We start from the raw sequence: 23,257 nt of genomic DNA on the forward strand, positions 1-23,257 counted from the left end.
TCTTTTTTTCTAACACAGACCACAGGGGAGGAGTAAAGTGATGTGGACTTCCGAATCCACCGATGATCAAGAAGTTTTTGAACATATTCCTTAACTTCTCTGTACAAAGGCTTTGGGACTGCGTTGTAGGACTTTTGGACTGGTGTGTCATCATTTAAGCAGATTCTGAGCTGTAAGTCAGGAATGCAACCAATATCTGTGTCATCTCTAGCAAATACATCAGACTGATCTAAAAGCATTTTTCTGACTTTTCTTTGTACTTCTTCTGCCAGATGGAATACGTCTACTGAAGGTTGTCATTTTTCTTTATTTGTATGCACAGAAAGATTCCTGTCTTTTTCTATTTTTTTTTTTCAGATCATCGGTACTCAACTGAGCTGAGCATGATTGGGGAGTATCTTTGAACAAATGCAAATGTGCCAGGCCTCACAGGTTATGGGGGTGTTTGCACAACAAAAGCAGGAGAAAAATGGAGCTGTAGCTGTAGTGTTAACACCTGGTAATCCACAGCCAGGTCAGGTGCAACAGTACCAGATTCAGTGGCTTGGGTGTCTGAAGCTGATAGCACATCATTTAGCAAGTTGAAAAGGAGGAGAAGTTGAGTCTTACCCTCATCTTCAGCAGCTTTTAGCTTCTCACTTCTGATGTAGTCGACGATTAGGTCATACAGTTCGGGTTCAGTGAGATCAGCAACACGGTAAGTTTCATAGCCATCATCTATGGAACTGGCAACAGTCTGTAACTGACTAAGTTTCAAATCTGAAAGTTTCTTTTGTATCTTGAAGACAAGCACTCAGCGTTGGCTTAAGGTAGTCATGTTGATGCATCACCTGTGGTAGCTGTTCTTTGGATGACACTTGACACTGCAGTCATCCCTGAAACACTGGTCACAGGATTCCACGTTTACTATGACAACCTTCCAAAATGAGACGTGCTGTATCCCGGACGAGCGCCCAATTGTTACCGGCCTCAGACCTAGGGGGTATCTGTGCCGGCAGCAAATGATACACAGGCAGTGTGCACTGTGGATCAGCAAATAAACTGACATTTGCACCCAATGTACCATCTACTTGTGAGGTGGCGTAATGACGTTTTTCTGAAAAGCTCTAATTTTGTAAATGTATTAATAAAAAAATAAATAAACATGAGGAAATGTATTCACGTATTAATAGGGGGGAATCAAAGTTATAATTTACATTTTTTTGACCCATTACATTTCTCATTAACTTTCAGACAACACCAGCCTCAATTTGGGAAGGTATAACATTTCATTTGTAAGATAATTTATCTGTAGCATGTTACGTTTACAATATTAAACCTCTGTTCAACAGCAACAACAAAAAAATCAGTCATAAAACACATTCTTTGACATTGTTTATTATTAAAAATTTAAAAAGTTACTTTCGACTGTCAGTTATTATTAATCATAAAAATTATTTGACTGTAATCTTGCATTGATATATATTGAATCTATATTATTATGCTTCATTGAACAAGGAAAGCACCTTAAGTACAAATTCTGAGAACCTTTTTTTGTCATCCTACTGGTTTCAGTTCTGTCTGTATGATGTCTGTAGTGAAAAAGTTTTTTTTTTTTTTTTGCATTCATTTTCCATGCTTCAGTGATCTGGGAGTGTTTATAGTGCTGTAACTTTAATACTTCATGTCTGAGAGCTGCTGCTACTTCGCCCACAACTACCATGACTTTAATCCCCGTCTTCATCTGGACACTGATCCTCTGGACTCAAGGTCAGACCAATCATCTGTTCATACTAATACACTTATTGTTTCTATTAGAATATTTCAGTTTCATGCTGCGTTATTGTGTATTTTTCAGAATGCAGAGGTCAAGCCACAGTAACTCAGACTCCTGCAGTGAAATCTGTTCTTCCAGGAGAAACAGTCACCATCAACTGTAAAACCAATCCGGCAGTGTACAATAATAACTACTTACACTGGTATCAGCAGAAACCTGGAGAAGCTCCTAAACTATTGATCAAAAAAGCAAACGAGCTACAGTCAGGTTTTCCAGCTCGTTTCAGTGGATCTGGATCTGATTTTACTCTGACCATCAGTGGAGTCCAGACTGAAGATGCAGGAGATTACTACTGTCAGTGTTTCCATGCCATCAGTAGCACCCAGCTATTCACACAGTGTTATAGAGTCGTACAAAAACCTCCCTCAGTCAGATTGTAGAGAGACTGAACTGCTGCAGCTGGGAGCGACTGCAGGTGCTGAGTTGGAGGATGTGATACGACACAATGACACTCTGTGGAGGTGAAGAACCACATCACACTAACTCACAACTCACATTAGAGATCTTTCAATAATCTTCACACCACAGTGAACATAGTCCATAACACCCATTACTGTAAGATAAACTACGTTTCTATGATATTGTCCTCAGACTGACAGAACTGCTTGTATAGCTAGTGAAACGTTTTAAGCTAAAAAGAAATAGTCCAGATAGCATAAGTGAATCTCCAGACAACCTAACTTGGATGACTGAGAATCGTGATGTAAAATCTGACCAATTATTCTCTGTGATATTTCATGATTTTTAATTACTAACAAGTAGCATTCAATACAGAATCCATTTTGTCTTTCAAACATTTTAATAATTTTTCCCCTAAATCAGTAATTTTATAGAATATAGTGTGGCAGTAGCACACGGAAGTATTATTAGCGAACTGCAGAATGTTCCAAGAGATGGTTTATCATCACCTGATATTTTAATCATGCAAATCTCAAACCAGTGCTCCCTAAATTCCATCAGTATGTGGACTTTGCAACAAGAGGGGAAAACACGCATGATTTTGTTTACACAAACATTCCCGGCTCGTATCATGCTTAGCCCCGCCCACACCTCGGCTACTCAGACCACATCTCTGTTATGTTAATTCCAGCATACAGACCACTCATCAGATGCTCTAAACTGGTTCTGAAGCAGGTGAAAACCTGGCAAGCAGGAGCTACCCCTGCTCTTCAGGACTGCTTTAAGTGCACTGAATCGAACATCTCCAGGGAGGCTGCAACCATCGGCGATTCCGTCAACTGGGAGGAGTACACTGCATCAGTAACCAGCTACATCGGCAAGTGCATTGATTACATGACTGTCTCCAAGTCCATCACCACACGATCCAACCAGAAGCTGTGGATGACTGCTAAAGTGCAAGCACTGCTAAAGACTAGAGACGTAGCCTTCAGAACAGGGCACAGGGTGGCCCTTAGGACAGCAAGGGCAAAACTGTCCCGAGCCATAAGAGAAGCAAATTCCCAGATAATCCACCACCACTTCCAGGACAGTGGAGACACCCGGCGCATGTGGCAGGGCATACAGGCGATCACAAACTACAAGACAGCTTCACCTGTCTATGATAGTGAAGCCTAACTACCAGATATGATGAATGACTTCTACATTCAGTTTGAGGTGCAGAATAGCGTTGCGGCGAAGAAGACCATCCTTCCCCTTGAACGACGAGTCAGCATACAGAGAGGAGTTGCAACAGCCAAATGCCTGGTGTCAAGCCAAAAACCTGTCTCTGAATGTTGATAAAAAATAAAGAGATGCCGTCTGGAAAAAGTTGCTTTCCACAAGCCATCAGTAACTATTTGATATAAAGCCCCTTCGTTTTCCAGTTAACACTATGGCAAAAGAGACATTCCGATGTCTAGGGTTAAGTATGACTCTCACCTTTAAAACATTTATTTAGAAGCTTCCCAGAAATCATAACAATCAAATAACTCAAAATATGTGCCTTAAGTTACCAGTTAACTAGTAATTATTCTTTCTACTGTATTGTTTTACCATGGAGAAATGATACACACACAATAAATGCAGGTTTTTAGTATTAATTAAATGGAAAAATATTAACATAGGATCACCCAGTAGAAATAAATTAATGTTTTTGTTTAAGGTTTTAACCTCAAGCCAGAGTGCACTCTTAATGTTTAAATTTTGTTGCAATTAAGATCGATGGTGGTTTGAAGTTCAAATCCTTTGGAAAATACATTGGATTTGATAATCCTTCCAGTCTGAAGAAATCTATTGTCCTCATGGTCTAAGGAGCAATGGAGATGTGCACACAGAATCCTACTTCCCTAGCTGTTGTCCTCAACGCAGGTGAGTGCTGAATCTCTGGAGGCAACACGGTCTCACCTTCCTTTCGGCTCTCCACAAGGTAATCGACACAGATACGGCAGTGCTAACCTTAGCTTAGCTTAGCTCTCTCAGCTTCGTCCACGGAAGCAAAGTTCAACTCACTCTCTCGCAGCACTTTCAGAATTGGTTTTACACTTTTTTTCCCATTTGTCAGAAATATCTACTGATCTCACTAGGATCATACATGACGCTTAGGCAGGGATTCAGCACCTTTAAGTTTTTTTTTTAATGTTTTAATCATATTGATTTATCCACACTAGCTTTTTTTAGTAGTGGGAAGCCTGGCTCACGTGACTTATGTTAAACAACAAAGATATTAGTGTTTGTCCTCAGTTCTGCATATTTTCTTGCTGTTAGAGGTACAACATGCTTGTTCAGTGCTTATGGTGTCCTGACACTGGCTAATGTGCTCATAACTCTCAACTGACTCTCATTTAACCATTTACTTAATTATCAGTGTTTTTCCTAAGCTTTGGGCTGACAAAAAGTGCTTTTAAGTTTCTATCAATGAATCCATTAACACTAATTTACTAGGTTACAGATTTAAGATATCAACCTAAAACTCAGCCGTTAATTTAAATATACACATACAAGCAAGAGGGAAAAGGTGCTAGTTTAAGTGTTTCAGGAAGAGGTAGGCCTTAACACGTCATTTGAAGATAGCAAGTGGCTCAGCTGTTCAAGCATTTATGGGAAGAACAGAAGAGTCTTGCTGTACACCTGTCTTATACTGAGAGATGGTGGGACCAGTGCTGGTAGATCTGAGGGTGCGAGGTGTAGTGTGAGGAGTGACAAGAACTTTGAGGTAAGAGGGAGTTGGTCCATTTTTGGCTTTGTCGGCAAGCATCAGTATTTTGAATCTTATGCGTGTAACTACTGGAAGCTAGTGGAGGAAGTGCAGCAGTGGGGTGGTATGTGAGAACTTATGCAGGTTGAAAACAAGTCAAGCAGCAGCATTTTTGATCATTTGCAGAGGACGAATTGCATTCATACAGTAGGTAGACCCGCAAGCAGTGAGTTGCAGTAGTCCAGTCTTGAAATGACAAGAGACTGAATTCGTCCTCTACAAATGATCAAAAATGCTGCTGCTTGACTTGTTTTCAACCTGCATAAGTTCTCACATACCACCCCACTGCTGCACTTCCTGAACAGCCTGTGTGTACAAAAATGAATCCTTCTGATGTTGTAGAGCAGAAACCGACATTACAAACCGTCACATTAGCAAAACATTTGATTGTTCATGGTTACCCCAAGGTTGCGAGTTGTGATTAAAAGAAGAGATCATATTGTTGTGTAGGGATATTGCCATATCCCGATCTAGGGATGAATCACCTGGGATTAGCAGCAGTTCAGTTTTGTTGGGATTGAGTTTCAACTGATGAGTTGTCATCCACGATGATTTGTCCACCAAACATGCTGAGATTTGATCAGAAGCCATGGTATCTGATGACGGGAATGATAATAAAAGATAATAATAATGAGTGTCACCAGCAAAGCAGTTGTAAAAGATCCCATGCGAGGAAATAATTTCACCGAGTGAGTATACGAGTATAAAGGGAGAGGACCAAGTACTGAGCCTGTGTAGCGCTGATGTCACCCCCGTCCATGCTACTTTATATGTGTAACCTTCTATGTAGAGGATACTTAGAATAGATCTCCTGAGAATAGACAAGAGTCTTGTGGTTGACCGAATCAAACTCCACCAAAAGGTCAAGGATGATGAGGGCAGATGACAGCCTAGCTGGTCTAGCAGTATGTAGTTTCTCAGAGATAGCCAAAAGGGCAGTCTCTGTGGAATATATAGCTCTAAAGACAGACTGGTTTGGATCAGGGACATTGTTCTTTTAAACAGACAGTTGATTATACACAATGCATTCAAGAAGGGATTGAGTAGTGAAGAGGAGATGTTGTGGAGTTATAATTAATGAGTGCTTACGAGGGTGCAGAAGCTTTTTCATGCAGAAAGAAGTCTTAGCAGAAGTCACGTCTGAAGGGAACTTAGCCAGAAGCGTACAGTAAAAGGCAAGGAATGCATTGAGTTATGTTTTTTACATTCTCTCTGCTGATCTTAGTTCTCTTAGATTGCTGCACAACACATCTGATAGCCAATGAGAAGAACAATAGTCTTCTTGGGTTTATTAGACAAAGAAGAGAGATGGTCCATGGTTAAGGAAAGAGGGAAGAGAAAAGTGTCTGTGGCTAAGTCCAAGGGTAGTGAGGAGAAGGAGTCAGGATCAGGGGAGATAGAGTGGAGGTTACGATGAGTAAGAGAGAGATGCTGGAAAGTTGATTTTAGGTAGGATACAGAGAGTGATAGTGAAGGATACCAGGTGATGGTCAGAGATGTGAAGTGGGGTAGTAGTGATTTCAGTAACTGGGGAAGGATGGGTAAATACCAGGTCCAGGACATTTTCTACATTGTGTGTTGGGAGGCTGCTGTTGAACATGTTGAACATATCTAATAAATGTAAATTATACCAACTTATTTTTAGTTTCATCAGTCATTTTATACCATTTTAATTTGTAGTATTTTTCACATTCCTGTCACAAGGAATCTTTTAGAAGAACGGTTTTGTTTTCAACACGTGGAGGTTAAACCTCAATCTCTGTCAGCTGTCCAACTTTAGGCAAATATGAAACCTCTCCTTTATCTTCAAGATCCTATAAATGTTTTATACTACATAGGAATACATTTCCTGAAATGTATCTGTCAGGATTTAGGCCTCATTGTAGCATAGAGACAGCGCTGGTGAAAGTAGTAAATGAGCTGTTACTTGCCTATGATCAGGGTTGTGTCTTCTTGCTTTAGGCCTAATGATGACCTTCTTAGTTATTTTTTTAGTACAGTATGAGTAATATTTAGACATACAGTCATAGTTATAAGGTATAATTTCCATAACCATTGTGTCAGTATTTTATTGACACAAATACTGACAATACATCAGATGATGATGATGATGATGATGATGATTATTATTATTATCAGGTGTCTTTCTCATGAATAATTAGGTTCTACAGCAGATACTGAGACAGATTCCTTGGTGATTTGTGTATGATGTGTATAATCAACAATGTAAAACAGCCGTGTTTACTGATTCAAAAGCTTTTATTAATAATTCAAAGCAGGACATTGCAGTGATCCACTAACTTAACACATATTTAGGTGATAATTAAGAAGAAGAGCTGAGTTAAAGTGAGGAGTGTGTGAGCTCACATGTTAATGAGACAAATGAAATGATGAGAGTGGATGATTTGAGCAGTAAAGGCCACATGTAGCACACAGTGAAGCAGTAGAAGGTGAGCTGAGTAAAGTGTGTGTGAGCTCACAGCTCTGAGCACTGCTCTGGTTTCACCGTGCTCACCACAGTAGGTTGGTTGTAGTTGAAGGCCTCACAGGTCACCACCTTGTTCCTCCACTGATCTGGGTGGAGGCTCAGCGTGCTGCTCCAGCTGTAGAGGCCGTCCGCGTTCAGAACGGCGGCGCTGCGGCTCTCCCCTGAGCTCCAGCTGCTGCCGTCAACCTTCCAGCTCAACTTCCAGTCCGAGGGGAAGCCCTTGTAGGCCACACACACGAGTGTGACCTTCTCCTGCTGCAGCTCCACACTGGAGGGGGGCAGAACTGTCACACTGGGCTGGGTGTCACCTACACACACACACAGAGGTGAGACAGGAATGGACAGCTGCCAGTCACTCAGGCTTTGTTTCAGCTCACTGTGTGTTTCACTTCCCTTTATATCTTACAGAGCAGAACTGAGATCAGTGGAGCATCACAAATGTTTCACATTCAATTCAAATAATTTTACATCTTACAGCTATAATGATTTATATTATTGTAAACAGTGAAATTTTACATTTAATTATACTGTATATTTAATAAGAAATATTTAAAAGATATTCTAAATTATTTATTTATATATATATATATATATATATATATTTATATATATATATATATATATATATATATATATATATATATATATATATTTCAAATGACAACATATTTATAATTTAAATATATTAATTCTAGTCTTCAGGACATCTGTTTATAGAGTCACACAGTTTCTGAGATATTAAATGTAGCTAGAATAATTCAGTGAAACTCTGTTACAGTCATTTGCACAAACAATTATGTAAATGTTATTTCAGTTAGAACGAGCTATTATCACTAAAGTCAGACACATTTTATGAAACATAAAATAAGAGAAATTTGAGAAACAAAATGATTTTATACAAACATCACATTCCCTAAAAGCAAATTTGAAGAAAAAATATGAATAAACTATATTTTTACATATTTTATCATTAATCCAAACACACTACATTACAGTCATTAATCTGAACAGACTCCATTTCAGTCATTAGTAAACAGGTTACTTACGGCCCACAGACAGTTTAGTTCCTCCACCAAAAGTGTTCCACAGTGATACATTCCTATGAAGGCGTCGTACAAAAACCTCTGTTACACTACAGTGGACACACACACACACACACACACACACACACACACATACACACACAAAGTTCAGAAATTGATCTTATATTTACAGAACGCAGTTGTATGACAAAGTTTTGACTGGAGCAGAAATGAAACAGAATGATGAGTGATGAGATTCTCTTGAGAATTTTCAAGATATTTAAGAAATATTTCAAGTTTAAATTTCTCTCTGATTAACATATTTAGGCATCTTAAACCTGAAAATAGTTTCCAGGAAATCTCCACCTGACTCTAGAAGTAAAATCCACACAATAAGTATTGTGAGAATGACAGTAAGATTAGGGGAATGTGGTAAAGGTGTTTCCATACTTAGGGGACACTTTGCATTGGCAGCACATGCTTCATTGATCTGGGAGTGTTTATATTGCTGTGACTTTAACACTTCATGACTGAGAGCTGCTGCTACAGCAACTTCACCCACAGCTACCATGACTTTGATCCCCGTCTTCATCTGGACACTGATCCTCTGGACTCAAGGTCAGACACTGCTTCATATTTTATCTCTACAATCATCTGTTCATACTAATACACTTATTGTTTCTATTAGAATATTTCAGTTTCATGCTGCGTTATTGTGTATTTTTCAGAATGCAGAGGTCAAGTCACAGTAACTCAGACTCCTGCAGTGAAAGCTGTTCTTCCAGGAGAAACAGTCACCATCAACTGTAGAACCAGTCCAGCAGTGTATTATCACAGCTCTTTTGGTCACTTCTTAAACTGGTATCAGCAGAAACCCGGAGAAGCTCCTAAATTCCTGATTAAGCTCGCAAATCAGCGACAGTCAGGTTTTCCAGGTCGTTTCAGTGGCAGTGGATCTGGATCTGATTTCACTCTGACCATCAGTGGAGTCCAGACTGAAGATGCAGGAGATTACTACTGTCAGAGTCACCATTCCATCACTGGCTACTGGTTCACACAGTGTTATAGAGTCGTACAAAAACCTCCCTCACTCAGATTGTAGAGAGACTGAACTGCTGCAGCTGGGAGCGACTGCAGGTGCTGAGTTGGAGGATGTGATATTACACAATGACACTCTGTGAAGGAGAAAAAACACTATTGTAAGATAAACTCTGTTTTCTGATTTTATGATTTTCATGGTGTCATTGTTCTCGTAACAAGCCAATCAGTCAGACTGATTAAGCTTCTTGGAAGAGTAGTGAAACGTTTTGAGCAAACAAGAAAGTAATACAGATAACATGACTGATCCTCCAGATAACCTAACCAGGATGACTGAGAATTTTCACATACACTGATGACTGAGAATACACCACCCCCTCCCCCAGGAGCAGCACCTGATGCCCTGCTTCTGCGACGAGGACGACCCCTAGCCCTGGGCGCCGGGCGGCGTGGGTGGGCAGCATGGAACTCCACCAGCAGAGCCGGGTCCATCACATCTTGCCGGGCCACCCAAGACCGATCCTCCAAGCCGTAACCCTCCCAGTCCACCAGGTATTCGAGGCGACCCCCGCGCCTTCTGGAGTCCAGGACCTCACACACTGCGTAGACACCAGGCTGAGCTACGACTTCCAGCTGGACAGGCGCCATGTAGCCACCTGGAGGGCGAGAGACAGGCGAGATACACGGTTTTAGCAGGAACACGTGAAAGGTGGGGTGTATGCGGTACCTTGATGGCAGCTCCAGCCGGTATGGCACGTCACTGATCTGCCTGGAGATCCTGAAAGGCCCAATGAACCTGGGACTAAGCTTGTGGCATGGCAGTTTCATCTTCAGGTCCTTAGTGGAGAGCCACACCTGATCCCTGGGGTGGTAACGAGGAGACTCCAGATGCTGAGCGTCAGCGTGCCGGCGGGTGTTGCGGAGAGCCTGGCACAGCTGGGTGTGTGCTGACTCCCAGACCCAGTTGCACTCCTGCTACCAGGCGTCCACTGAGGGTACGTCGCTGGGCTCGTCTGACCATGGGAACAGGGGCGGCTGGAACCCCAGCACGAATTGGAAAGGGGTGAGGACCGTGGCGTCCTGGCGGAGTGAGTTCTGAGCATATTCTGCCCAGGGCAAGAAACGAGCCCAATCCCCCTGATCCTGGCTGCAGTCAGTTCTAAAATACTGGTTCAGCTCCTGAATCTTACGTTCCGCTGGCCGTTGGACTGCGGGTGGTGACCTCATGTCAGATTCCCCGACACCCCTAGGAGCTGGAAGAAAGCACGCCAAACCTGAGATGAGAACTGGGGCCCACAGTCTGAAACTACCTCCCCCGGGAGACCGAAGTTCCTGAAAACATGGTGGAACAGGGCCTCGGCAGTTTCGCGGGCTGTGGTCAGACCCTTCAGAGGCATAAAGCGGCAGGCCTTGCAGAAGCGGTCCACCGCTACCAAGATGCATGTGTTACCCCCGACCGTGGCAGGTCAGTCACAAAGTCGATCCCGAGGTGTGACCAGGGGCGCTGAGGGACGGGGAGCGGGCCTCCTGCAGGTACTGGAGATTCTTGTGGTCAGAGTCCATGGTAAACGGGTGCTCTGCGCCCTCTAACCAGTGCCTCCACTCGTCCAGGGCAAGTTTTATCGCCAGTAACTCACAGTTGCCGATGCCGTAGTTCTGTTCCTCTGCCGAGAGCTTGTGTGAGAAGGCGCATGGATGGAGCTGTGGTGGGGTGCCTGACCACTGGGAGAGCGAGGAGTCTACCTCAACCACAAAGAGCAGAAGCGCTGGCGGAGCACATTGAATGCCTCCTGGGCCTCCTTGGTCCACTTCAGGGTCTGCGCCTTACCCCTGAGGAGAGAAGTGAGGTGATCGCTGTAACCCTGGATGAACCGCCAATAGAAGCGAAGCCCAAGAAGCGTTGGAGCTCCTTAATCGTCTCTGGGACAGGCCAGTTCCTTACTGCTCTAACCTTCCTCTTGTCCATCTGTATTCCCTGTGCACTGATGACGTAGCCCAGAAACTGCACCTCCTCACGGTGGAACTCACACTTAAAGAGGTTAAGGTAGAGCTGTTGGGAACGAAGTGCCCCTAGGACCTTCCGTACATGGTTATGGTGCTCCTCCAGGTTCTTGGAGTAGATCAAGATGTCATCGATGTAAACCATGATGTCCTTCTGTAGGTAGGGTCAGAGCACTTCGTTCATGAACCCCTGGAACACAGCTGGAGCGATGGATAGGCCGTAAGACATGACCCAATATTGGTAGTGTCCGTAGGGCGTAATGAAGGCGGTCTTCCACTCGTCTCCCTTCCTGATACGTACCAGGTTATAGGTGCTCCAGAGATCGAGCTTGGTGAACACTTGGTGAACCCCACCCTTCCTTCTTCCCCACAAAGAAAAAGCTCGAAGCAGCCAGGGAGGAAGATTTGGTGATGAACCCCTGCTGGAGAGCCTGCTGGACGTACTCCTCCATCGCTCGATGTTCTGGAGCGGAGAGGGGGTAGACTCAGCCCTTGGGCAGCTTAGCCCCGTGAAGCAGGTCAATGCAGCAGCCCCCTGGGACGGTGAGGGGGGAGACGAGTAGCCGCCTGGGCACATTGCACATCCTTGAAGGCCTGGTACTCCTTGGGGATCTCTGCCTGCTTTGACGTCGTGGCTTCCTCTACCCTGGTGGCGCCTACCATGGCTTTGGGGACCCTTACTGGAAGCTGGGAGTAGCAGTGCTCCAGGCAGTGGGTACTCCAACGCAGAACGTCGCAGGGGTCCCAGGAGCATGCTGGGGCATGTTGGCTTAGCCAGGGCCTTCCCAGGATCACGCTGACGGTTGATTCGTCGAGCACCATGAACTGGATCTCCTCCCGGTGGAACAGGCCCACCTGAAGAGTCACTACCGGCGCACAGTACTTGACCCAGCCCCAACCCAGTGGGCATCCCTGGATGGTCTGGACGGCCAAGTCCTGGGAACCCCTCTCTCGGGGGAGCCGTAAGCTGTTGAGGCAGGCTTGAGCGATGAAGTTCCCTGCCGAGCCGGAGTCCACCAGAGCATCCACGGAAAGAGAGAGAGCGGGAGTTAGAAGTGTCACAGTGAGTGTGGAAAGAGTAGATATGTTTCTCGGAAACTCTACTGTACTCACAGCTGCTCGAGCAGGGCGCGTGGGGCATCTGGCCATGGAGTGACCCGGGTTCCCACAATACAGGCATTTGCCAGATGCCAGGGGTTGTTCTTCTCCCACCGGGACAGTCTCTGAGAGCCCAGCTGCATCGGTTCGGGGTCAGAGGCTGTAGTTAGTCCAGGTTGGGCCCCTGGGGTTGGTGACATGGGGTGGCACACCGCCAGCCGCTGAGAAAGGTCGATGGATTTCTTAATGAAGTCCTCTAATCCCGTAGTGTCCTCAAATACCGCCATTGCTTAATCTCCGGAGACAGACCCATCCGATATACTCCCAGTAGCACCGACTCGTTCCAGCCACCAGATGCCGCCATGGTGCGGAAACGCAAGCTGTAAGCAGTGATGTCATCACTTCCCTGAGGCAAGCTAAGCAGCTGGTCGGCCGTGGATAGGACCCTGGAAGCGGCTCTGAAAACCTCGAGAAAGTGCACGGTGAAATAAGCATACACATTTGTCATTTGAAAGGCGGTTCGAAGCGCGGTGATGAGATCCCGAACCGGATCGGAGGAGGTGCTGGGTCAGTTCTCCATGTCAGGTAAGACCGGAAGTCCCTTCCTGGTCGTTCCTTCTTCTTCTTAAGGTCCGTTATTCTGTTATGCGAGATACAGAGGCGGAAGACGGTGTGAAAGCAAACAGAGTTTATTGCCAACAAACATGTAACTCGCTGTAACTGATAGTAATCCGGTGGTGTGCGGTGGAAGCGCGGCCCACAAAAGTCCTGAGAGAAATGAAAGGTGGACGGTGTAATATCCTAGGGAGCGCTTAGGAGAAGCGCGAAGCAGAACATGCACACTGGAGTAGCGAGTAATGCACAGCCTTACCATTGATAATAACGGACAGGGAGTGAGGGTGAGAGATGGGTATATAATGGTAGGGTGATGAGTGTGAAACGAGAGTCAGGTTTGAGTGTTTAGTAAGCCGGCGAGCAGCTCCTTGCGGGCGGGGCACGCATGGGAAAGAGTCAGGGAGCTCCCTCACAATACTCAGTTAATACTTCTTTCAAAATTTTTAATGATTTGTCACCTAAATTGGTCATTTTTAATAGAATAAAAATAACATCTTTCGACTTTATTGACTCAACTACGGAATATTAAAAAAATAAGTAAGTAAGAAGAAATGCTGAAGTTTTTACTGGAAATCTAGAAAATGTTGATATTAAGGAAACAGCCTTCTACTTGTTCAGGTCTTATTTGACTGATTGTTTCAGTTTGTAGATGTAAAAGGTGATTTCTCTATGCATACTAAGGTTATGATCAGTGTTCCACAATGTTCTATTTTAGGCCTAATGCTTTTTCCCACATATATATTCTACCTCCGGGAAGAAATATTATAAAAACTTATAATTAGCATCCACAATTATTCTTACAGTGATAAATTTCAGCAAAGCCACATAACATACACTATCTTAATAAGGTTGCAAAATGTGTTAAGGACATTAGACAGTGAGGGTTTATTAACTTCTATCTGCTTAATTCTGAAAAGACAGAAGTGTTTGTACTATAAGCTCATGCAGCCACAAGTAAGCTCGCAGATTCTGTAGTAAATCTCAATGACATTTTGGTTTCACCATGTGCAGCAGTAAAAGACTTTGTTGTGATTATGGACTTGTCTTTCATTTAAAGCTCATGCAGATAATTTAACTGAGATGACCTTCTTAGTTGTTTTTTTTAATAAAGTAAGAATAACATTTAGAAATATAGTTATGGTAATAAGGTATAATTTCCATAACCATTGTGTAAGTATTTTACTGACACAAACACTTACGATACATAAGATGGTGATCCAGGTAGAGGCCACACATGAGTGTGACCTTCTCCTGCTGCAGCTCCACACTGGAGGGGGGCAGCACTGTTACACTGGGCAGGGTGACACCTAAACACACACACAGAGAGGTAAGACAGGAATGGACAGCTGTCAGTCACTCACGGTGGTGTCAAAAGTATTCACATTCATTACTCAGGTAGAAGTATAGATACTAGGGTTTAAGACACTGAAGTATCAACTCAAGCCTTTTAAAAGTGTAAAAGTACTGGTTTCAAAACTACTTAAAAAAGCATAAAAGTAAAAGTAATGCAAGGAAAAAATGCCATTAAGGACAAAAGCTTAGGCGGGGTATTGTGCACTACCCCACCTCCTCAAGAAACATATTTCTAAAGGCTTTAATGATTATAATGTTATATTAATATGTTAATGTTGAAAAATTTGGGATGCATTGGCTACCTTCAGCCGCATACTGTATACTGAGTTGTGTTTCATGGAGCGGAAGATATGACTAGTTGGCTATAAGTATTGTAATGGTGCAAAAAGTCAGAGGCATGTCACTTCAGAGGCATGTCATCAATAACCTTTATTGAAACAAACACATTGGACTTAAACAACAACAGGGTAATCAACATGTGACAAAGAGTTACCAATAGGCTTTGTTCATCCACAAAAGCAGCTGTTTTGCAAAGTTTTTTGAGCCAATGCATGCTCATCTTGGCCTGAAGATCAGCCCTGCAACACTAAACAGTCTTTCTCAGGCTGCTGAGGCAGGGAGTGCCGTATTAAGCTTAAGTGATAGCTGGCACACAGCTGGGAAGGACTTCAGTACCTCTACTGTGTCTCCTCGGCACCCTAGGTACGCATCCAACTGCTGGGTCATTTCAAGAGGTCTGTTCTTCTTCAAGGAAGAAAAGAAGTTCATCAGAATAAAGAAATTCATACAGATTTAAAACAACATGAGGATGAGAAATGAGAAAATGATGACAGAATTTTCCTTTTTGGGTGAACTATCCCTTTAAAGCTGTTTTAGGACCACAAGCAGCTGCTGGCCTGACTGAAAATTAGCAGTAAAATCAATTTAAACAGCATTTGGCTAATAGTTGGGCCTATTACCTCTTTACAAGGACCCACAGGGCCCTATACAGGCGCGTGCGCTCTCATACACAGACAGGATCATGACTATCCTTAATACATACCTTATCAACCAGCTGTAGATTATAGCTTTGCACAATTAACTTACAAATATTGCATATAGTAACAATATAAGCTCAGATAACATTTGGTAAAGTGGAATTTGGTAAAGTGGAATTTGGAATTTCAAATCTCACACCAAGCCACCAAACTAGTTTGCAACATTGAATCATAACCTACTGGTAGCAAGCAAACCACTGCATGTACCCAAGTTTTCCACAGCAAACATCGCAAATTTATCATTATTAGTACGTTACTAGGTCACTTCAATACTGTCAATAATCGACTGATAATAACAAAATCTATAGCTTTGCACAATTAACTTACAAATATAGCAATAATTTAAGCCCAGATAACATTTGGCTAAAGTCGAATTTCAAATTTGTTAATAATTGACTGATAATAACAAAATTTCAGCTCACCTCGATATGCTTTTTCAAATTAGACGGCAAGTTTTTGAAAGCCGTTAGCTCGTGGTATTTGGGTGCGCGTAGCTTACAGCGCATTTTTCCATCCAACCATTTCAAACAATTCTTCCAGGCAGGGTCAGGGATGCATAAAGGTTGGGGTTGGTTGGTCTTCCTGGCTACCAACTTCCTCGCTGGTGCTGGTGCTGGTTGTTGAGACATTGAGTTTTGAGCCTCTGCCACAGACATCTTCGTTCTTGGCTCCATCTGCTATGTCCAACACTGGGTAACTGAAGTGTGACGTGATTTGTGTCATGTGCAGGTGCGATGGGTCACATACAAAGCAATAGGCTGTTGGAATGGTATATGTTTATACTTCTCATCCAACCACAATCAAATTCAATCTATCCAGATGGCACAATTTATCTTTATAGGTTTTTTGAATGATGACAAGCCAGAATGAAAACAAGCCGAAATGAAATAGGAATAACGAGGCTATTTTTAAAATGTAAGGAGTAGACAGTACAGATAATTGTGTGAAAATGTAAGAAGAAGTACTGTAGAAGTAGAAGTAAAAAGTCTGCTAAAAAATAATTACTATATTAAAGTATAAATACATAAAATTTCTACTTAAGTAAGGTAACGAAGAATTTGTACTTCATTACTTGACACCTCTGGTCACTCAGGCTTGGCTTCAGCTCACCGTGTGTTTCACTTCCCTTTATATCTTACAGAGCAGAACTGAGATCAGTGGAGCATCACAAACATTTCACATTCAATTCAAATACTTTTACATTTTACAGGTATAATGATTTATATTATTGTGAACAGTGAAAGTTCAGATTTATTGTAAAATATATTCAATAATAAGAAATATTCTAAAATAACTTAATAACATGAATAATCAATATTTAAATTACAGCATATTTATTATATAAATAAATTGATTCTAGTCTTCAGAACATCTGTTTATAGAGTCACAGTCTCTGAGATATTAAATGTAGCTAGAATAATTCAGTGAAACTCTGTTACAGTCATTTGCACAAACAATTATATAAATGTTATTTCAGTTAGAACGAGCTATTATCAGTGTCATTGTTTAAACTCAGTGATGTTTCAGTAAAAATGTCAGATTCTGGAGCACAGTTTACTGTACACACTGCAGAAGACTGAAGGAGAAATAACACTGAATGATGGATTAGTGATGAGTTTTATATCCAGTCAATTAATGTGTTAAATGTGAGTGTATTATTGTTGACCAATGACTGTTGAGTTAAAGGTTAAAGGTCATGTAATGACGAGAGTTACAGTGTGGAAGAGAGGGGAGGAGCAACGCACATGGTGAGAAGAAACGTGCAGGCTGTGTGCTAAAACAGCAGAGGTTTACATCTTTGGAGACTGAGTAAATTCGTTGAAATATTAAGGCCCAAAGTGTAACAAAACTGTATTTGTTTTACCTTATTTGATTCTTTTGAAACTTTGACTTAATTTCATTTCACCACCTGTTTATAAGGTTGTATCTCCGCCATCGCGTATCATATAGGCCTAGCGGTTATCACATAAACAACGTGTGTGGATAGTGACTGCAGACGGGATCGAGTTGGACCTGGGACTTCCTCGTTTGCAACTGGATGTGTGGTGTTGCTGCTGGTGTAAAGATTGCCTGCCTCATCACACAGCAAAATTGATCACTATGGTAATCGTGAGTTACATCTGTAGTAGTGTGAGAATGACAGTAAGATTGGGGGAATGTGGTAAAAGGTGTTTCCATACTTAGAGGACACTTTGCATTGGCAGCACATGCTTCAGTGATCTGGGAGTGTTTATAGTGCTGTGACTTTAACACTTCATGACTGAGAGCTGCTGCTACAGCAACTTCACCCACAGCTACCATGACTTTGATCCCCGTCTTCATCTGGACACTGATCCTCTGGACTCAAGGTCAGACACTGCTTCATATTTTATCTCTACAATCATCTGTTCATACTAATACACTTATTGTTTCTATTAGAATATTTCAGTTTCATACTGCGTTATTGTGTATTTTTCAGAATGCAGAGGTCAAGTCACAGTAACTCAGACTCCTGCAGTGAAATCTGTTCTTCCAGGAGAAACAGTCACCATCAACTGTAAAACCAATCCCCAAGTGTATCAAGACTGGGGTTATCAACCTTTACACTGGTATCAGCAGAAACTTGGAGAAGCTCCGAAACTATTGATCATAAAAGCAAATAAGCTACAGTCAGGTTTTCCAGCTCGTTTCAGTGGCAGTGGATCTGGATCTGATTTCACTCAGTGGAGTCCAGACTGAAGATGCAGGAGATTACTACTGTCACAGTTGGCACAACATCAATGGCTATGTGTTCACACAGTGTTATAAAGTCATACAAAAACTTTCCTCAGTGAGATAGTAGAGAGACTGTACTGCTGCAGCTGGGAGCGACTGTAGGTGCTCCCAGCGTACAATGACACTCTGTGGAGTAGAAGAAGAACCACATCACACTAACCCACAGATCAAATTAGAGATCGCTTAATAATCTTCACCCCACACTGAACACAGTCCATCACATCCACTACTGAAAAATAAATAGATTTACTTATCATAACTCACACTGTTTGATCAATAATCTTTACATGTTTTTCAGTGTCTATCACTAGTCCTACCCCAGTACAGTCTCTGATTTTGACCCTGTTATTAATCTGGTCTCAGTCTCAGTCTCTGTCTTGTGTCTGTTTCATTTCCTGCTCTGGATTCTGACTCAGTCACTGGTGTAACTCCTCCTGTCCAAATGTTTCTGAATGAACCTGGTGTTCATTCTCTCCACTTCCTTGTTCAGACTGAGACCTGGTTCAGAGGATTCAGGGACACTGTGTGTCTCACACTCACACACCTCTTGTACTGTCTCATCATGTTTCATTCTTTCAGTGCTGTTTCTTTTGAAAATGAATCTTATTCCATTGGTTATTATCCTTCGTCCTGAGGTCTTCGTACTTCTTCACCTTTTAGATTTAAGCCTCCTTTCAGATAAGCCTTCAGTCCTCCTTCATGCTAGTTTACATGTTCTGTACCTCGTCACCACCCATCCATCATCCATATGATAGCAGTCAGGGAAAAATGTATAATGATTGATTGTGTGTATTATTATATTTATAAATGCAGAGTACATACATTGGGCATTCAAGAACCTATTGAGTGATGTGGTCTGTGTCCGATTGGAAATTTATGCCTAGCAACAATCCTCATCAAAATCAAATAAAGATTAAATATGAGCTCTTTCTTCTCCTGCTGGTATAAAGAGAGCAGTGTGAGAACTTCAGTAAAGGTCATCAGGAGATTGTGTCTTTATGCACTGGTTGTAAAAACCTTATTTATTTATTTAAATAACTACTACAACTAATAACGACTACAATGCTGGCAGACAGACAGACCTGTGTTCTCAATCCACAGCAAGTGTTAAGAAGAGAGTCATGTCAGAGAGCATGATGCACATGTTTTAGACAAAAGTCCTAAATTTGAATTTCCTGTAATGAATCTTTCACCTAAATGTATGTGCAGAGCAGGTGATGTTCTACACACTTCTTACTCTCTTCTTAACACTTGCTGTGGATTGAGAACACAGGTCTGTCTGTCAGCCAGCACTGTAGTCTGTCAGAGAGCTCAAACCCTGTAGATCCCAGATCTGATTCTGTGTGTGTGAAAATGGACAAGATTATGGTCTTAAATAGGTCTCTATTACCGATATCGTATGATTTATTTTTTCTTATCATTATTTCATCCATTCATTCATTCATTTTCTACCGCTTATCCAAACTTCTCGGGTCACGGGGTGCCTGTGCCTATCTCAGGCGTCATCGGGCATAAAGGCAGGATACACCCTGGACGGAGTGCCAACCAATAGCAGGGCACACACACACTCTCATTCACTCACACACTCACACACTATGGACAATTTTCCAGAGATGCCAATCAACTTACCATGCATGTCTTTGGACCGGGGGAGGAAACCGGAGTTCGGAGTGCTTCCTATCTCAAGGACAGATCTTTTTCTGTGAATTTGGGAAATTGTTTTTCATCTAGGGCTCAAATCTCCTATGGTGTTCCTCAGGGCTCTATCTTGGGTCCTTTGCTTTTCTCATTGTATATGCTTCCACTTGGTTATATTTTTCAGAAACACAATTTATCATATCATCTTTATGCTGACGATACTCAATTCTATTTTCCTGTTAAAAACAATAACTGCTCCATGTCCACTCTGTTTGATTGTCTTCAGGACATTAAGTGCTGGCTGGATCTGAATTTTTTACAGTTAAATAATGACAAAACGGAAATAATAGTTTTTGGTCCAACAACTGTGTCTTCTGGTCTTATAAAGCAGCTTGGCCCTTTGTCTGCATATGTACGTAATCATATTAGAAACCTTGGTGTTGTTTTTGATCCTATGCTGTCTTTTGATAAACAGATTAGCACTGTCGTGAAAAGCAGCTTTTGTCAACTAAGATCAATTGCTAAAATCAAGAAGATGCTTTCTATGAAGGACCTACAAACTGTAATTCATGCTTTTATAACCTCGAGATTGGATTACTGTAACTCTCTTTATTTTGGCTTGCCTAAATCATCTCTCGACCGTCTACAACTGGTACAAAATGCGGCAGCGAGATTACTGACTGGCACCAGAAAACGTGAGCACATTACCGCAGTACTTGCCTCATTACACTGGCTCCCGGTTAAGTTCCGTATTGATTTTAAGATCTTACTTTATGTTTTTAAAGCTTTACATGGTTGTGCTCCCCAGTATATTTGTGACCTCCTCACTCCGTACCCTACCCCTAGATCTCTTCGGTCCTCTGATCAATTCCTTCTCTCGGTACCTTGTGCACATTTTAAAACTAAGGCTTTTGCTACGGCAGCTCCAAAGTTGTGGAACAATCTCCCTCTTCATTTAAGATCTGCTACCACTGTCTCATTGTTTAAATCTGCTCTAAAAACCCACTTTTACTCTGTATGTTTTAACTCTGTTTGACAGGTTTTTGGATTGTGTTTTTATTTTTGCACTGTTCTTGTTTGTTTTTACTCGATGTACAGCACTTTGGCTGCAACGACTGTTGTTTTTAAATGTGCTTTATAAATAAATAAACTAAACTAAACTAAACTACCTGGAGGAAACCCCAGAGGCACGGGGAGAACATGCACTCCACACACACAAGGCGGAGGCTTGAATCGATCCCCCAACCCTGGAGGTGTGAGGCGAACGTGCTAACCACTAAGCCACAGTGCGTCCCATTTCATCCACATAGTTCTTATTTTTGTGTCTAGCTTGTTGTCAGGGATCAGCCCGGACTTCTGGCCATGTGCTACTGTTATTGTTCCTCGTCACAAGTCTGCTCCGGCTTCGTCTGCTCCTCCCTGTCTTCACACCTGATCCTAATTGTGTCATCATTGTCTTTTGTATAAATGTGAGCCGCGTTGCCAATGGCAGCATGGAATCATTAGTTAAGTTTAGTTACCTTAGTCATTGTCAGTCATTTTTAAGTGTCGTCATCTGTATTGCTTTAGTTCTCATCATTTACTGTCTTTGTCTTTATCATTTATTAAACCCCATTCATTTGAAGCTATCCTGTGTACGGGTCTGCCTCCTTCCTTCCCTGGTTGTGACACTTGTGCAATTGTGTACATTTTTTATCTGCACTTCATACAACAGGACATAATTCTGCTAACTATTTCTTTATATTTGTCACATCATTATTTTGTATTAAATTTCATGGAATTTTTTTAAATAAAGTAATGAAGCTTTTAGACAAAGAAGACACTTTTCATAAAGAGTTTGGTTCCTACACCAAAAGTGTACCACAGTTACATTCACACACACACACACACACACACACACACACACACACACACACACACACACACACACACACACACAAACTTCAGTAATTGTCAAATTTAAAAAATACAGTTGTATGACTAAAAGTTTTGACTAGAGGATAAATGATGAATAATGACTGATGGAGTACTGATGAGATTTTCCTGAGAATCTAAGATATTAAACAAATCTATCAAGTTTAATTAACATGTTTATACCAAAAAATATTTTCCAGAAAATCTCCATCTGAGTCCAGAAGTAAAATCCACACAATAAGTCTGTAGTAGTGTGAGAATGACAGTAAGATTGGGGGAATGTGGTAAAGGTGTTTCCATTCTTAGAGGACACTTTGCATTGGCAGCACATGCTTCATATTTTATCTCTACAATCATCTGTTCATACTAATACACTTACTGATTCTATTAGAATGTTTCAGTTTCATGCTGCGTTATTGTGTATTTTTTTTTTTTTTTTTTTTTTACAAACCACAGCACTCAACCTTTCAAAACCGAATTCCTTTAGGAAATCTCGCTGACGAGGCTTAAATGTCCGCCAGAAACTCCCATCCAGCACAGTCCCAATAGCACCCAACTCCCAATAGCACTGGGAAGAGGTGGGGCATGGGGTGTAATATGCCGATCATGCAATCAAGTTACAGGTAGAAAGGTGAGATAATTGGAAGGGGTGGAACAAGAAACAGACAAAAACAAACAAACACCCAGGCACCAGCGACAGACAAAAAATAGTAAGCAAGAATCAAAGCATACTAAGGCATAACTTCTCCCTTAAAAGTGAACATCAGGTTCAACTTCAATTATGGCATCACGATAACGAGTCAGCCACCACGTTCTTAAAACCTTTCTTATGCCAAATATCTAAATTAAAACTTTAAAGTCTTAGAACTAAGGAACACCACATTAGATGTTGGTTGTTATTTGACATATGATGTAAAAACCCTAGTGGACTGTGGTCTGTAAAAACAGTAATGGAATCAAGGCATGGTGTTGAAGAGCAAGCAAAAGGGCACGGGCTTCCTTCTCAATAGTGCTATAGTTAAGCTGATAATGGTTGAACTTATGTGAGAAAAAACTGACAGGATGATCTATGCCATGAATGTCCTCCTGAATTAGAACAGCACCAGCACCACTTGTGTCTACTTCGAGTTTAAAGGGTTTCATGAAATCAGGAGTTGCAAGAACTTGGAGCAATACATAAAAGCAATTTTACAGACTCAAACATGGCTTTACAGCTAGAAGACCACACAAAAGGGATTGAACTATGGAGTAGATTTGTAAGAGGCAACACAACATCTGAGAAGTTTCTAC

At 41.9% G+C, this 23,257-nt stretch overlaps 3 gene segments (V, D, J or C); 2 read left to right on the plus strand and 1 right to left on the minus strand.

Moving 5' to 3' along the window:
- The first annotated feature begins 1,665 nt into the window (after positions 1-1,665).
- Positions 1,666-18,674, plus strand: LOC113657984. The segment is given in 2 exon segments: positions 1,666-1,749; positions 18,120-18,674. Coding segments are annotated over 2 exon segments (309 nt in total).
- Positions 2,171-9,013, minus strand: LOC113657972. The segment is given in 4 exon segments: positions 2,171-2,269; positions 7,525-7,805; positions 8,544-8,629; positions 8,970-9,013. Coding segments are annotated over 4 exon segments (480 nt in total).
- LOC125145748 lies at positions 9,007-10,247 on the plus strand. The segment is given in 2 exon segments: positions 9,007-9,137; positions 9,248-10,247. Coding segments are annotated over 2 exon segments (423 nt in total).
- Positions 18,675-23,257: the final 4,583 nt, after the last annotated feature.

The sequence above is a fragment of the Tachysurus fulvidraco genome, chromosome 10, assembly GCF_022655615.1.
Source record: "Tachysurus fulvidraco isolate hzauxx_2018 chromosome 10, HZAU_PFXX_2.0, whole genome shotgun sequence".
Taxonomy (NCBI): domain Eukaryota; kingdom Metazoa; phylum Chordata; class Actinopteri; order Siluriformes; family Bagridae; genus Tachysurus; species Tachysurus fulvidraco.